The following is a 14,904-nucleotide window of genomic DNA, read 5'->3' as shown; positions in this document are numbered from 1 at the left end:
CGATACCACGATATTTGCTAAAATTTATTGGAACACACAGAAAAGTCCCAACACAGAGACCTCTTTATTACTATTATTTATTTATTATTTCTACTATTCTTTTAAAAAATTATTATAGTTACACGCAGCGGTTTTAGGCATTATCAAGTGTCCATTGCCTCGGGGCTGGGAACCTTTGCGCCCTTCTTCAGATGTGCTCTTAGGCAGTTACCGGGGAGACCCGGACCGGAACCTTGGCGCGGTGACGCTAGTTTCCGGCGGGATACTTAGAGCGCCGAACAGCTCTGGGCCAAAGGACCATGAGAGGGCCGGAGCTGGGTCCCGAACCAACGATGGAGGGAGACGTGCTGGACACACTGGAGGCGCTGGGGTGAGTGCTTTTGGAGACGCTTTTCCCTGAAAACGCAACCTCTCCTTGGCCCGGCTGCTTAGCCTACTTCCCTTGGGCCCCTGTGGGCCTGGGCGGCCATGTGTAGGCCTCCTTCCCTCCCTCGATCCCTCCGGCGCCGACGGAGTTAAGCGGGAGGCGGGAGAGAAATCTATCTGGGGGGTGGAGCAGGGCCGGAGAGCTGGGGTTCGTGGCCCCCTCTTCCAAACTTCTTGCCTCGAAACTCTGTTGCAGGAATCCGCCGGGTGGCGCGGAGCGGCCCTTCTAGCACCAGTTTTCTGGGCGAGCCCGAGCCCGTGGGTGATATTTGTGTTGACGTAGTTGTGGCGCCCGGAGGGAAGTGCTGGAACCTGAGCTGCCGTTGAGGACTGTTGTCTTCTACAATGTACAACTTGTGGCTTACTTGGGGCTCTGGAGCGAATAGCTTTTACTTTGATCGGTGAAAGTGTTGTAGTTCATTGCGAGTTCGTTCTTTCAACCATTTCATCCGTTAGTCAACGTGTATATTAGCTTGTATATTCATTTACACATATTTACGCTTGCAAATTTCCCCTAGGCAAGGGAAAAACATAGTTTTCAGATTACTTTGGGCTTACATAGTCGCGCAGGCTGCAAGTCTGCTGCCGACTGGTATTTACAATGCAGGATGGTAAGTGCTGTGAGAACTCAGGGTGCAGGTGGGAGTAATGTTAATACTTAACAAGTGTGGTGGTTCGTAGTCTCCCCCTCAACCTCATCCTGTTTTCTTCCACACAGGTCTTCCCCATCCCAAATTATCATGTCCTGCCCATTCATTTGTCTCTTGAACTCTCCTTCTCCCTCGTTTTATTCCTCCTCCTCCCCAAGTCAGCTCCTGGAAAACTGATGCTTTGCATATTTTATTCACCGATGTTTTCCCAGCAACACGCTAGAACGGAGTCTCTTACAGTAAATAGTGGTTGAATGAATGAGTAAATGAATGAAGAAAAGCTTAGAGAGTCCACAGCAGTAAGCATAGGACCAGATAGTTGAGTCATACAGTGCACATTAAATAAAGAGCTTGGAGCCATCTGCACATTTGTTTGCCCTGCTACCTGCTGCTGTTATCTTGATAGGGGAAGCTGTGCCTTTGCAGTGTTCTTATGAAGCTTGAACCAATCCCACACCCCACTTTATCTTCCCTAAAACTGCATTTGCCCCTCTATCAATTGTTTCTTTAGTTGAACCCTGATAATACCTACTTTGCAGTGACCCAGGGTTACAGAGTCTTGCACTTAGTAGATCGTGAATACATATTTGTCAAACGAAAGAACAGTGCCATTGATTATTTAGGGGGCATTTTTACTTCTGTGAAGTCCCTTGGAAGTTCTCACTTAACTTGGTTAAGAAGGAACTAAAACAAGAACTGAAAATATTTAGTGGAATTATTTAGGCTCCAAACAGTTTGCGCTCCCAGTACTTCAGGTAAGAATATTGGGATCTCATAAATGGTTTATGCAAAAGGAAAAGGCAGTGTTTTTCTTCTTTCTTCATTTCTTGAACTTATTGTTCATATTGTAAGTGTTTTTAGAAAATTTATTTCTATAATCTTGATTTTTGTCAAGGAAAATTAGTCAGATTATTCAACATGGAAAGTAAAACAGTTTACACACTCCAAAATTAGTTTTTCCTGGAATAACTATGAGGGCAACATTTTGAAGTTTGAATTCTCTTATGATAATAAGATGTGAAAAAGGTAGTTATTTAACAATATGTGTTGTAATGGAACACTGTGTTTTCAAATATCCATGTAGATAATGAATAATACATTTTCTGTTGTAAGGTATTGAGGATATCAGCAAAGGTACTTCAGTTTGTCATGTAAAATAAATTAGTGGGAGGCATTTGAAGGGAAAAATCTATGTGAAAGGACAATTTAGTGATATAGGTGAAAACAGGATAGGCTAGGAGTCAGTCAGTTTTCTCATCTGTGAAAAGAGAGGGCTGGAGCAGATGATTTTAGAAGTCTCTTTCAGTTCTGATAGTCTCTGATTTTGTGGAATAGTAGATCTCAATGCTGGAAGTACACAGAGTCGTGTGGAACTTGTGAAAAACTGTTCCAGTCTGATATATACCATAGACTGACCGAATCATAATCTTCAGAGGTACAGTACAGACCTGCATATTTTTAAAAAGATTCACAGCCTCGGTTGAGAAACACTACTGTGGAGAGAAGTTTCCTTTAAATACTTATTGAACACACTATATATTGGACCTCGTTCTGAGGAGTCAGTGGTGAGCAAAATAGACTTGGTTCCTGCCCCTGTGGAGTTTATAATCTAGTGGAGAAACAGACATAAGCATAAAAATAATTATAAACTATAATAAATGTGTCAAAGGAAAAGAACAGGGTGATATAACAGGAGGATCTAAGAAGTCTTACGGGTTAGTGATAGACTCCTGAGAAAGTGACATTTGAGTTGAAATAGAAAGGGTGAATAGAAGTTAAGTAGTTGAGGTTGGATGGATAAAAAAGGGGGACAAAGATATCCTTACGGTGAGAAGAAAATGTGAAGACTTTGAAATGTGAAGGAGCTTGCTATATTAGAAGAACTGGAAGGAGGCTAATGTGGCTGGAAGGCAGAGTGTGAGGGGCAGAGTGGTGGGAAATTGGATTCAAGAGTTAGGTGAAAATCAGGGCATGCAGCCCCTTTTAGGCTGTGTTGTGGATTTTATTCTTGATCATAACAGCAATGGGATGTGATTGAATAATTTTAAATAAAAAAGGAGTGATTAGATGTCTAGTTTGAAAGTTACATCTGTCAGCAAGGTGGAAAATGGATTGGAGAATTTAGTTAATAGTCTGGGAAAGAAATGATGGTTGCTTAGTGGCAGTGGATATGGAAAGAACTACATTACTGAACTTAGTGATTGATTGGATATTAAAATTCAAGGATTCATTTCTCTTTTATTTTAAAAAAATTTTTATAGATACAGGGTCTTGTTATGATACCCGGGCTAGTCTTGAACTCCTGGCCTCAAATGATCTCCTGCCTTGGCTTCCCAAAGTGTTGGGATTACAGGTGTGAGCCACCACGTCCCAACAGATTAATTTCTTCAGTTGGTATTTATTGAGCACCAAAATGAAATGATACACCTTAGAATCTAAATTGGATACAGAAGAATGTGAAGATAGGAGAGAGTTGGTAAATATGCAGAATCAGAGGGATCAATGAATAGAGGTAATGATGATATCAAAGAAAAGTTATAGGTGAGTGGTCAAAGAAGCAAGTGGAAGGATAAATAAGAGGTTGTGGTCAGGGAGCCACATGTTTGGATAAGTGATTTTGGAGATGCAGTGGTTGCAGGTAATGGCAAGGGTGCAAGGGGGGCTGAGTGACATGGGCAGGTTGGAATTGAGAGCTCAGGGTGTGAGATAGGGTATACATACAGACTTTAAAGAAACTCAGTGTAATGGCAAGAATAGAGGTGGAGAGGAAAACTGAGCAAAGGGGATGTTGGGGAGTGTCCAAGAGGTAATAGATGAAAACCACAAGTGAATGGGTGGCAAATCTGAGTGGCTTGTGCCTTAAGAAAACAGGAGATATTTATAAGATAATGGGAGAGCAGTGATAATGATGCTATTTTGGTAAGAAAGGAGACCAAAACCCCTACTATCTGACCTTAAGGAATTTGTGAAAATAAAAATAATTAAAGCTAGAGATGGTAGGAATAACAATCTTACTTTTTTTTTTTTTTTTTTAGAAAGAGAATTTTCAAACAGAGTCAAAAGAACAGAAATCAGTAATCTGTTCTCTTCCAGGGTGGGGAGAAAACCTCCTTCCCCATAGGTTCGAGACTATGGCTAGATGGTGAGGAAGGGAGCTCAGTACCCAAACTTGGGGAGACACAGAAAGGGCCCATGCCAGGCACTTTGCTAGAGGCAAGCGTAGCTTTTGGGTCACAAGATCTGATGCCCACTGGGGTACTGGCCTGGAAACAAGTCCTCATCTTCCCACAAATGTCTTATTTTTGTCTGCAGCAGCTGGCTGGAGAAAGATTTTGGAAAGGTGTGTACCTGGAGCACCGAAAGGCATACCCTTCCTTTTTCCTTGGCATAGGCCTTATAACACTGAGGAAAGGCCATGGTTTGGCAATGGAGTCTTCAATAGTCTTCATCCCTGTAGAGTTCAATGGCTTTTAGGGTGACAGGAGAGGAGACGACTTGAAAGACCAAGACTCTTTCGGCTTCTCCGCCACTGAAACGCTATGTGCTGGGGCCACAGTTCATGGCAGAACACACACTCACACACACATCTCGGGAACCCAACAACTCAGGAGCAGGTAGCTCTGGGTATTGTTGGTCTGGCATTTGCCTACTTGGCATCTAAGCTGTCCCAAAGCTCTTTACAATCACTTCTCACTATTTCCAGGCCCATGTGGTAAGGTGCTCCAGCTTTCACTCTGTCCGTCAGGTGATCCTGAAGGCACAGTGTAGGAAAGACCCTTACTGGGATGACCACTGCTTGGAAGCAGGAAGGCTAAGAGGCCCGCACCTAACCAAGGCTGGTGTAGACGTCCTCTGCTCTGCTTCTCAAAGACCGGGATCAGTATATGCCATGTCATCAAGCCAGGACTGCAGAGGCACTGCATTCTCTGGGTGGAAGATGTAAGAAGCAGGCAAGTTGTCCAGGATGAGGGTTTTCCTCAGGTTCCTCCCCAGGCGGCTGAGGTTCCTGACTTAGCAGCCCTGGTGGAACCACAGGACTCATGGAATAGGTGAGCCCGGAACACCCCACACCTGCCAGCAGATCCGTCACAGGGTTGGCATACTTGGCCAGGTTGGCAGTGAAGGGAACACATTCAAAGAGTTCTCTCATTTGTCTCTTTCCACGTGAGCCCTTTTGAGCACATAAACCTGCTTGAGTGGTCTCCTCAATCTTTGTAGGCACTGTGAAGCTATCATTGTTGCTGGGCTTAAAGATGCACAAGGGCTTCATCCAGGTCAGTGACCACACAGATCCTCCTTTGATCTTCCTCTGTCACCTTGGAGCAGGCACGTCCCTGGGACCCAATAAAACTGGTACTGGAGACACTGGAGCAGATGCGACTTAGCAGTGGTGTTGGCTTCCTCCTTATATGCATGAGCTCAGTGGAAGAGCTTGACTAGCCATGCTGCGTGTGAAAATAGCAGAAAACGGCCTTGAAGATGTTACATCCACGGGGCTTCTTAAGGAGGACCTGGAGACCAGGCCTTGCTTGGTGAGCACCAGGGCGTCTTCCCCTGCGCCTGGGTGATGATGGAACTGTGCTCCATCTAATTGCACAGGTGCGGGCTAGTTGGGTGGAAGAACCAGTGAGCCCACGGTCTGGGCTGGGCTGGGGGGCCTGGGCTCGGGCTTGCTGCAACTCCTGAGACTCCCAACTCCCATAACTGTTTACATACCCCCCTCCTTTCCTCCCTGGGCTGGGAAGCAAGGTGGCCTGTACCAAGGGTGGGCGCCCGGGAATGGGCCCCCCTGGATACCCTGGCTCCAGTCTCCTAGCAGCAGCTCTGGGCTTCTCAGTTTGGGTCCAAAATGGAGAATCCAGAGTGAAAACAAGAGAGGAATAATCTTTCTGAGAAGAAATGGACAGTATAGCAAAATATCCACCGTGTTGTGGATGAAAGATAGTGGACATTTTTGGGAAGCAGAGAGAGGTGGAGAGTTGGATGAGGGGCAAAGACAATAGATTGGGTAAATGATGGGAAAAGAAAGGGTCTTCTGTTTTATCTCTTGGCTGATGAAAATAGGAAGTAAATTAGTCCCTGGTTGTATTGTTGAGCAGAGTTGCCAGCAGCCCTAATGGACTGAAGATTTGGATCACCCAGCTTGAAGTAGTGTCAGACCAGCAACTATGCTTCCAGGGTATGAGGCTTTGGGGGAGGGCCTAGGCCTAGGGGAGATGTTCCCAGTGTTTGGAATAACAGTAGCACTTTGATGATTAACTAAGAATATATAGAACAAACTAGGAGCATGGTTATTCTCCGTAAACGCAGAATGGCATTGGAAATCAAAGCAAGTATGAAATAAATGTGGTAAACACTAAACAGTTGCTAAATGTAGCATAAATAGACTCTTAAATGCCTGCTCTAATTTCTCATGTACTGCAAGAGGAGAAGGAGTGATGATAAATATTGAGAGTTTTTTTTTTAAATGAAAGTAAAAAAATAAGTACTATGCTGCTTAAGAGAGGTCTGTGGACTAGCGGCATCATCATCACCTGGGGAGTTGAAATGCAGAATCCCAGACATCATTCCAGCTCTACTGAATTAGAATCTTTATTTTAACAAGGCCCTCAGGAGATTCTTATGCACATAAAAGTTTAAGAAGCACTGTTCTAGCCAGAAAAGTGCTTTCATATTCTTATTCAGTTATCTAGCAGAATATATTTAGACACTTCTATTGCATAAGACAATTAGATACATTTCTGGATGGTGACAGAACAATACGGGCTAAGAGTGTGGGGCTATAGAGGTAGGTTGTGTGGCTCAGTTCCGGGACAGTTGTTAGCTATGATTATGGCCATCCTGGATGAATTATTTACCTTTATCTTCCTGAGCTTCCTCATCTGTAAAATGAAGCTAATAATAGTATCTACCTTATAGGGTATTGTGGCAACTAAATGAGACAATTTATATAAATTGTTTAGCACTGACCCAACACACAGTTAGCACTTTCTAAATGTTAGCCACTATTGTGATTTTGATTGTTACTAGATGTTCAGGTATGTTAAATGCATTTACTTTTTCCTCTTTTTATTTTTACTTCATCTGATGAGCTAAGGCATTAAATATTACATTTTTTTTCCAAATTCAGAATTTTTTGTGATTTGATCAGTTTTTGTTGGTTTTTATTATTGACATTTCAGTTAAAAAAACTTACACCAATATGAATTAAATTTCTTCAAGAGTTTATGAGTATTGCCTTATTGCAGAAATGAAAGCAAGTAAGAGGATATAAGATGTTTACTATGAAATCTCATTGAGAGGCATTGTAAGACATAGAGGAAGGCTGAGTCTTAGAAGAACCAGCCTTGAGCTGGTGCAGAAATAATGTTCTAGTCTCAGCTCTGCCTTTACTTGGCTGTATCAATTGGACCAGATTATTTCCTTAGTTTCCTTATAGTTGTAGACAGAGGTCTAACAAGACCTATGTTAATGATGGAGCATTTGGGTTAAACATGGATTTAAATCCTAGTGCCATCTTCTGATTCTACAGAATTAGGATAATGTTAAACTTAAAGCATTGCTGTAAAGATTAAATGAAATGTATATATATATATATGCCTAGCACTGTGCCTGGCCTGCTACATAAAGGCAGGTTTCCTAATGTCATGAAGTCTTGGTTTCTTTACCTACAAAATGAGGATTTGAAAATACCTGTACTCACCCTTCATCTGATATAACCAGAGAATTCAAAGAAAAAGAAATGCAAGTGGCCTTTAAACATATGCAAAGATGCCCTATGTCTTGCTCGTAAGAGAAACGTAGATAAAACTATACTGAGTTACCAGATGGTCAAAAATCCAAAACCTTGACAACTTTGATGAATTATGAGGGAATGGGTACTCTGATACCTTGATGGTACAACCCCTCTACAGGAGAATTTAATAGTATCTAGCAAAGTTACGTATCTGTTTACCCTTTGACCCAACAGTCTTACCTCTAGAAATCTATCCTAGATAAAAACTGACAAAAATTTGCCAAACTATATTAACAAAACACTGGAAACAATCCAAGTGTCCTTTAGTAGATGCCGATTAAATAAAATATGGTGCATCCAGACAGTGGGGTAGTATATATCTGTAAAAATGGTCGAATACTATGTCTAAATACTGATCTCTACTATATGTAAATGTATGTGTGTGTGAGCATGTATGTGTTTAAAACAAGGACTAGAACAGTACATAGTAGGCTACCTTTTATCTGAAAAAGGAGACAAAAATGCATATATTTATATTGAAAAACATGATGGAAGGACAACCCCAAACTAACAAATATGGTCACTTGTAGGGGAGGGAGGGAACAGAGTAGAGGATACAAGATTAAAATTGCAAACTATACTTTTCTGATGTACTTTGTTTTTTAAGTTAGACTTTGAAACTGCATTAATGTTTTACATAATTATAAGACAAAAATGAAATAAAAAGAAACAAATCCCTACAAATTAAAGCTGAACAAAAGTCTGTTGATACATTGAGTAGGTGGTTTAATCACATGGGAATTGTTTTTCTGTATATCCTTACAGGAATACATTGTAAATATAAAAAAATTAAACTGTAGTTTTATTGTTAGTAGTAATGCTGGGTTTCCTATTCTGAAGCCATATGTAATTTATACCTATTTTAATATATATTAGGAATTTGTAAATGTTATTAAAATAAGAATTGTCATTGTAAGAGAAGATAAATAAAAATGTAAAACAAAATAAGTAAAACCCCTGCAATTCTAAATTCCATTTGGAAATAGCAATATGAAACTGATATAGTTTCTCTGAAAAAGGCACAGAAACAGTGACCAACCTTTGGTGGCAGATTATGTACTTTAAATACCATTAAAAGAATTGGGGCTCCTTGGAGAAATGCCTGATTCCAAGTCTAAGGCAGGAAGATGTTGTTGTAGAAAGCAAGGAAAGTATTCGGAGTACGGGGACAAGACAAAGGGCTCCATTGGCTCACCTGAAGGGGCTACTACAAACCAGAGATAGAAGAATTTGAGTATCAAAGAATAACTGTGATGGATTAAAACACATCAAATATCTTATCTATGACTTTATAATGTTAACAAAGGTTCAGTTGCAAAAAGAACAATAAAAGTAGAAAACTGATCATCTAATTCAGTTAAGATAGTATATAAAGTGTTTTGAAAATTTAAGATTCTTGTGGAATACAATTTGCAGCAATGTTTAAAAGTATAAAATTATAAATAAATGAGGCCAGGCACGGTGGCTCACATCTGTAATCCCAGTACTTTGAGAGGCCGAGGTGGGTGGATTGCTTGAGCTCAGGAGACCAGCCTGGCCAACATGGCTAAACCCCCTTTCTACTAAAAATACAAACATTAGCTGGGTGTGGTGGCGAGCACCTGTAATCCTAGCTACTCTGGTGGCTGAGGCATGAGAATCGCTTGAACCCAGGAGGCAAAGGTTGCAGTGAGCCAAGATTGTGTCACTATACTCCTACCAGGGTGACAGAGTGAGACCCTGCCTCAAAAATAAAATATAAAATAAAATAAAACATGAAATAAAATAAAATAAAGGTTTAGACTAAAATGATCTAATAGATTCTTTTCAACTTTAGCTTTTTTAAATTTGTAATTTGTGTCTGTGCTTTTTTCACCATATTTTTATTGTAATTAATATAAGGCTATTAGACTTTATGCTGTATTTGACTTTGTGATATCTGTGGTATTTATCTTAAAATTGGTAGATAATTTTACTGTACAATATTAAAACATAGGAAAAAAGCCAAATGTTAATTATATAGAGCAGGAATCAGCAAACCATTTCTTTGGAAGGCCATGTAGTCATCATTTTTGGTTACAAATACTTAGCTCTTCCATTGTAGTGTGGAAACGGCCATAGCCAATTTGTAGATTAATACATTTAATGGCTGTGTTCCAATAACATTTTATTTACAAAAACAAGCAGCAGACCTTGACACAGAGTGTTGGAGGTTTTTTAGTTTGATTGGCTTATTTAGTTTTTAACTTGTATTTCTTCCTTTCTAGGTATAAAGGACCACTGTTAGAAGAGCAAGCCCTTACGAAGGCGGCCGAGGGTGGATTATCTTCACCTGAGTTTTCAGAGCTCTGTATTTGGTTAGGCTCTCAAATAAAATCATTATGCAACTTGGAAGAAAGTATCACGTCTGCTGGTATTGCCATTATGTTTTATTTACTTTTCTGTTTAATAATAAACTAAACTGATAACTTATGGTTTATAGTTTTATCAATAATGTGCCCACTGTACAAAGGAAAATCACATATTCCAAAGAATTTCAGTATGTGGTAGTAAACATTTTTGGATTAAATTTTATATTAATCCAGAAGTGATATTTAAATTTGCTATAAAACTATAAGCAATTACTATTTATCTGCTATTTTTTTCTCTTCCTGACAGCTCTGATATCTGCTGTCTTAAACCTTAGTATTGTTTTTTGGAAAAAGTAGGGTCTGAATTTGATTATTTAAAAGTTTAATTTTTGAATGGTGCTCATGTTGAATTAAGGCTTAAAATATTATATATATAATTCCTAATTTGTGTTCTGAAGCTTGTAGCTCAGGATATGGATTCACATAGGAATACTTCTATTAAAAACTTCTGTACTAGCTCATAAAGCTTCTTTATTTCATTACCATCTTAGTAACTGGAGTCCTGTGGGTCTTCGGTAGAATTTTGGATATTAATAGTATAATAAAAAGAAAAATTAAAAATTGTGCATTCACAAAAGTAGCTTTTTCTTTGAAAGGTATCCTTTTTTTCTTAAGAGATGGGGTCTTGTTATGTTGCACAGACTGGACTTGAACTCCTGGGCTCAAGCAATCCTCTCACCCCACCCTCCTGAGTAGTTGAAACTGCAGGTGTGGGCTACCACACCCAGCCAGATCTAACAGTTCACTTGACGCAAAGTAAAATAATTTGAATTCTAAACATATAACACGACTGCCTACATAATTACATTATGAAATAAAGATAAGCACTGCGGGTTAATTAGATGGTTGCATTTATTTTCTGAATATATAGAAATACAGTAGAAATGGATCATTTGCTCTGAAGTGAATTAATAATTACAGCCATAATAATGCTTTTACTATTTCAGTTGTTAACATAAGCTTCGTGATCACACATTTAAGGATTTAATGTGAAAATTTAGAATTGAATGTAAAATGGAAATAAACGAGTAGATTTTATAGTATTGGATTATATGGTAAATGCTCAGTAAATGTTTTATGATTTTTCTTTTTTAAAGGAAGAGATGATCTAGAGAGCTTCCAGCTTGAGATAAGTGGCTTTTTAAAAGAAATGGCATGTCCATATTCTGTACTCATATCAGGAGATATTAAAGATCGTTTAAAAAAGAAGGAGGACTGTTTGAAACTTCTATGTAAGTTATCTTGAACATTTAAATGCATGTGTTTGACATGGTTTTTATTATTTTCAAGTCAAGATTTGTTAATTAATGAAGCATTAGACATTTTGTATATTAAAAAGGTTTTAATATTTTACTTAAAATACAAAGCTGTATCAGAAATGTTTGTATAATATTGTATAAATTTTACCAGTGTACCTTCTAACACTTGTGATTTATTTGGCCAATATAGAATGTCCTGTGTTTGTGATTTATATAGTACTTTAGTAATTTTTTCTTTATCTCATTCTATCTGTTATTGTTCGTGACTATATAGCTAAAATTGATGATCTCCAAAGTCCTATTTAATCTTAAAACTCTCTGAAACTAGGCACTAGATGATAATTTGTTAAAAAAATAATTGTTGATCACTTACTCTTACACCAAGAACTGCTCTGGATACTAGGGATAAATGAGGGTTGCTTTTTTTAAAAAAATATAAAATTTGTGCCTTTAGGACACTTTAAATGTGGCCAGTTTCATCAGGGAGGGATTTAGGAATATAGGTCATACTGTATTAAAACACTTACCATAAATAGTAGGTCCATGTTTGTGTTGCGTTCCTTTCATCATTTTTTTACTTTAGGTTAATTTTATAATGTTTTTAAAGTTCTACAAACAATGAGTATTTGAAATAATTGTTCTAATACCGTTTATTATTGAAGATTTCTATTTCAGATTATGCCATTTATAAAAAGATTACATGTGACATATTCCTCCTAGGCGCTAGTGTTTTAATAAAGTTAGTTTCATTAGAGATGAAATGTGTGTGTGTGTGTGTGTGTGTGTGTGTTTAGTGGTGACAAAAGTATTGGCATTGAAATTACCTTGTGTGTGTTGAGTGGGGATAAAAATTATATGCCCTCTCTCTCCATCCCAATACACCACTCTCCATCTTCCTCCCATTTGGTGCGAGTCACTGATTTAATGAACCACTGGTAATGGGAGATCACAGTAACTCTTAGGTATATTGGGACAGAAAGGAACCTAAGCAGCACCGACTAGAGGAACTGGCATATCCTTAATATCCGTCAATGAGAATTATGTAATCCATCATGGTTCCCTTTTTCCTTAGCTGCTAAGAAGCTTAGCAATTGTAGTGATACAGGTTTCTGGTACAAGTAGGAATAAAGGAGAAATTTAACAGAAATATATAGTTTTTTCTGATTATAAAATTAACATGCTCAGGAGGGCGGTGATGAGGAGTTAGTGTTTAATAGGTACAGAGTTTCTGTGAGGAAGACGAAAAAGTTCTGAAAATGGATGGTGACGTCATAGAACTGTGTACTTAAAAATGATTAAAATGGTAAATTTTATATGTGCAAAAATTACATGCTTATCATAGAAATCTTAGAAAATACATAAAACATAAAGAAGAAAAGCATTTATAATCTCACTCCCCAGAGAATACTGTGTCTTTGTTTTCTGTGTACATACACACACACTCTCACACTCACACTCACTCTTAAATAAGATTAAGATCCTGTTTCAGATCCTTCTCCTCCTCTTCATTTCATGTATCGTTTTTCTCTTTATTTCCCTATCACTTTTTTTTTTTTTGAAAAACTAAATTGGCTCTGCTATTGACATAACGTTATGTGTAATAGATTTCAAATTTGGAGGTATTTGGATTTTTTTCTATTTTAAAATGATTTCCTTGTTTATATTTTTGCGTACTTAGACAAAGATTATGAACATTTAAAATAGTCTCTGGTCTAGATGTATATTGCCATATTTTGCTCCAGAAAGGTAATACCAATTCACAGTCTTACCAGCATCTAGTCTTTCTTCAGTTTGACTGTTTTAGTCATATTGATATAATAAGCTTCTTCATGTTCTTTTTGAAAGTGTTTGCAACATGTATAAAATTAAAAGGGCCAAATTCTGTACTATGTAAAGAGCTTTTATAAATCAACAGGAAAAAGATAAAAATTCACTGGGAAAATGTGTAAAATACGTAAGACATGAACATGCATTCTACAGAAAAATTATTTTAACTGCTTCTAAGCATGACAAGATGCACAATATCACTTATGACAGGATAGCATTTTTCACTCAAAAAATCATAATAGAAGTTTGGGGGAGTAAGCCTTTTCGTGTACTACAGACAGACTGTGGTGGGAGAATAACTTGTACAGCCTCTTAGGAGGACACATTTTCAATGTCACATTAAAATTCACTTGGCTTTTGGACTTGGCAATTCTTTTGACTTGGCAATTCTTTGAATGTATATCTATTTCCCCAAGTGTACAAAGATAAATGAAAACCATGTTCATTATGACATTGTAGTAGCAAAAAGACCAGAAACCTGAGTGTCCATAAATATAGATAAATAGAAATGGTACATTAATGCAGTGATGTCACTAGATAGGTAATAGGAAGAATGCAGATAAATCAAATGTGCTGATGTGGAATGATCTCTAAGATATGTTGGTAAATACAAAATAAATATACAGAACATGTATAGCATGTTCTTGTTTGTATAAAAGAAACAAAAGCACACAGATGGCTACTAGGTATCTTGAATACATACACACACACATGCCTAAAAGGATACCCAAGAAATTAATGGTGATTGCCTCTGAGAAGGGGGAATTTAAGGATCTGCAAAAGGAAGAAGGCTTAATTTTCCCTGTACTGCTTACTATCTGCTTGGATTAGCATCGTAAATGCTAAACTCTTGTTTGTACTATACATAGAGAAAGCATGTTTCCATAGAGCAAAGGTAGACTTCAGCCAAGGTTCTGTCTAAAATATAAATTTTTGAAAAACTGATAATCTGTTTTAATCAAGTTTTTATTATGAGATGGGGTCTCACTGTGTCGCCCAGGCTGGAGTGTGATGGGGCGATTGTGGCTCACTGGCCCCCCTCAAACTCTGGAGCTCAAGAGATCCTCTCACCTCAGCCTGCATAACTGGGACTACAGGCATACACCACCATGCCTAGCTAATTTTTAAAAAATATTTTGTAGGCCGGGCGCGGTGGCTCACGCTTGTAATCCCAGCACTTTGGGAGGCCGAGGCGGGCAGATCACGAGGTCAGGAGATCGAGACCACGGTGAAACCCTGTCTCTGCTAAAAATACAAAAAAAAAATTAGCCGGGTGTGGTGGCGGGCGCCTGTGGTCCCAGCTACTCGGAGAGGCTGAGGCAGGAGAATGGCGTGAACCCGGGAGGCGGAGCTTGCAGTGAGCCGAGATTGCGCCACTGCACTCCAGCCTGGGTGACAGAGCGAGACTCCGTCTCAAAAAAAAAAAAAAAAATTTTGTAAAGGTGGGTCCGTGTTACCCAGGTAGGTCTTAAACTCCTGGGCCCAAGCTGTCCTCCTACCTTAGCCTCCCAAAATACTGGGATTACAGGCCTGAGCCACCATACCTGGTCTTAATG

At 38.8% G+C, this 14,904-nt stretch overlaps 1 protein-coding gene across 1 annotated transcript in view; it reads left to right on the top strand.

The window, feature by feature from the left end:
• The first annotated feature begins 269 nt into the window (after positions 1-269).
• The window catches only part of FAM98B (family with sequence similarity 98 member B), a 31,622-nt gene continuing 16,987 nt past the window's right edge, over positions 270-14,904 (top strand). Inside the window, exons 1-3 of the mRNA XM_032174226.2 lie at positions 270-370; positions 10,119-10,264; positions 11,360-11,494. Of these exons, the coding sequence (XP_032030117.1) occupies positions 300-370; positions 10,119-10,264; positions 11,360-11,494 (352 nt within the window). The 5' untranslated portion in view covers positions 270-299. The remainder of the gene's footprint in view (positions 371-10,118; positions 10,265-11,359; positions 11,495-14,904) is intronic.

The sequence above is a fragment of the Hylobates moloch genome, unplaced genomic scaffold (assembly GCF_009828535.3).
Source record: "Hylobates moloch isolate HMO894 unplaced genomic scaffold, HMol_V3 SCAFFOLD_14, whole genome shotgun sequence".
NCBI classification, from domain to species: Eukaryota; Metazoa; Chordata; class Mammalia; order Primates; family Hylobatidae; genus Hylobates; species Hylobates moloch.
The sequence above is the reverse complement of the archived record's forward strand: the minus strand, read 5'-3'. Positions and strand labels throughout refer to the sequence as shown.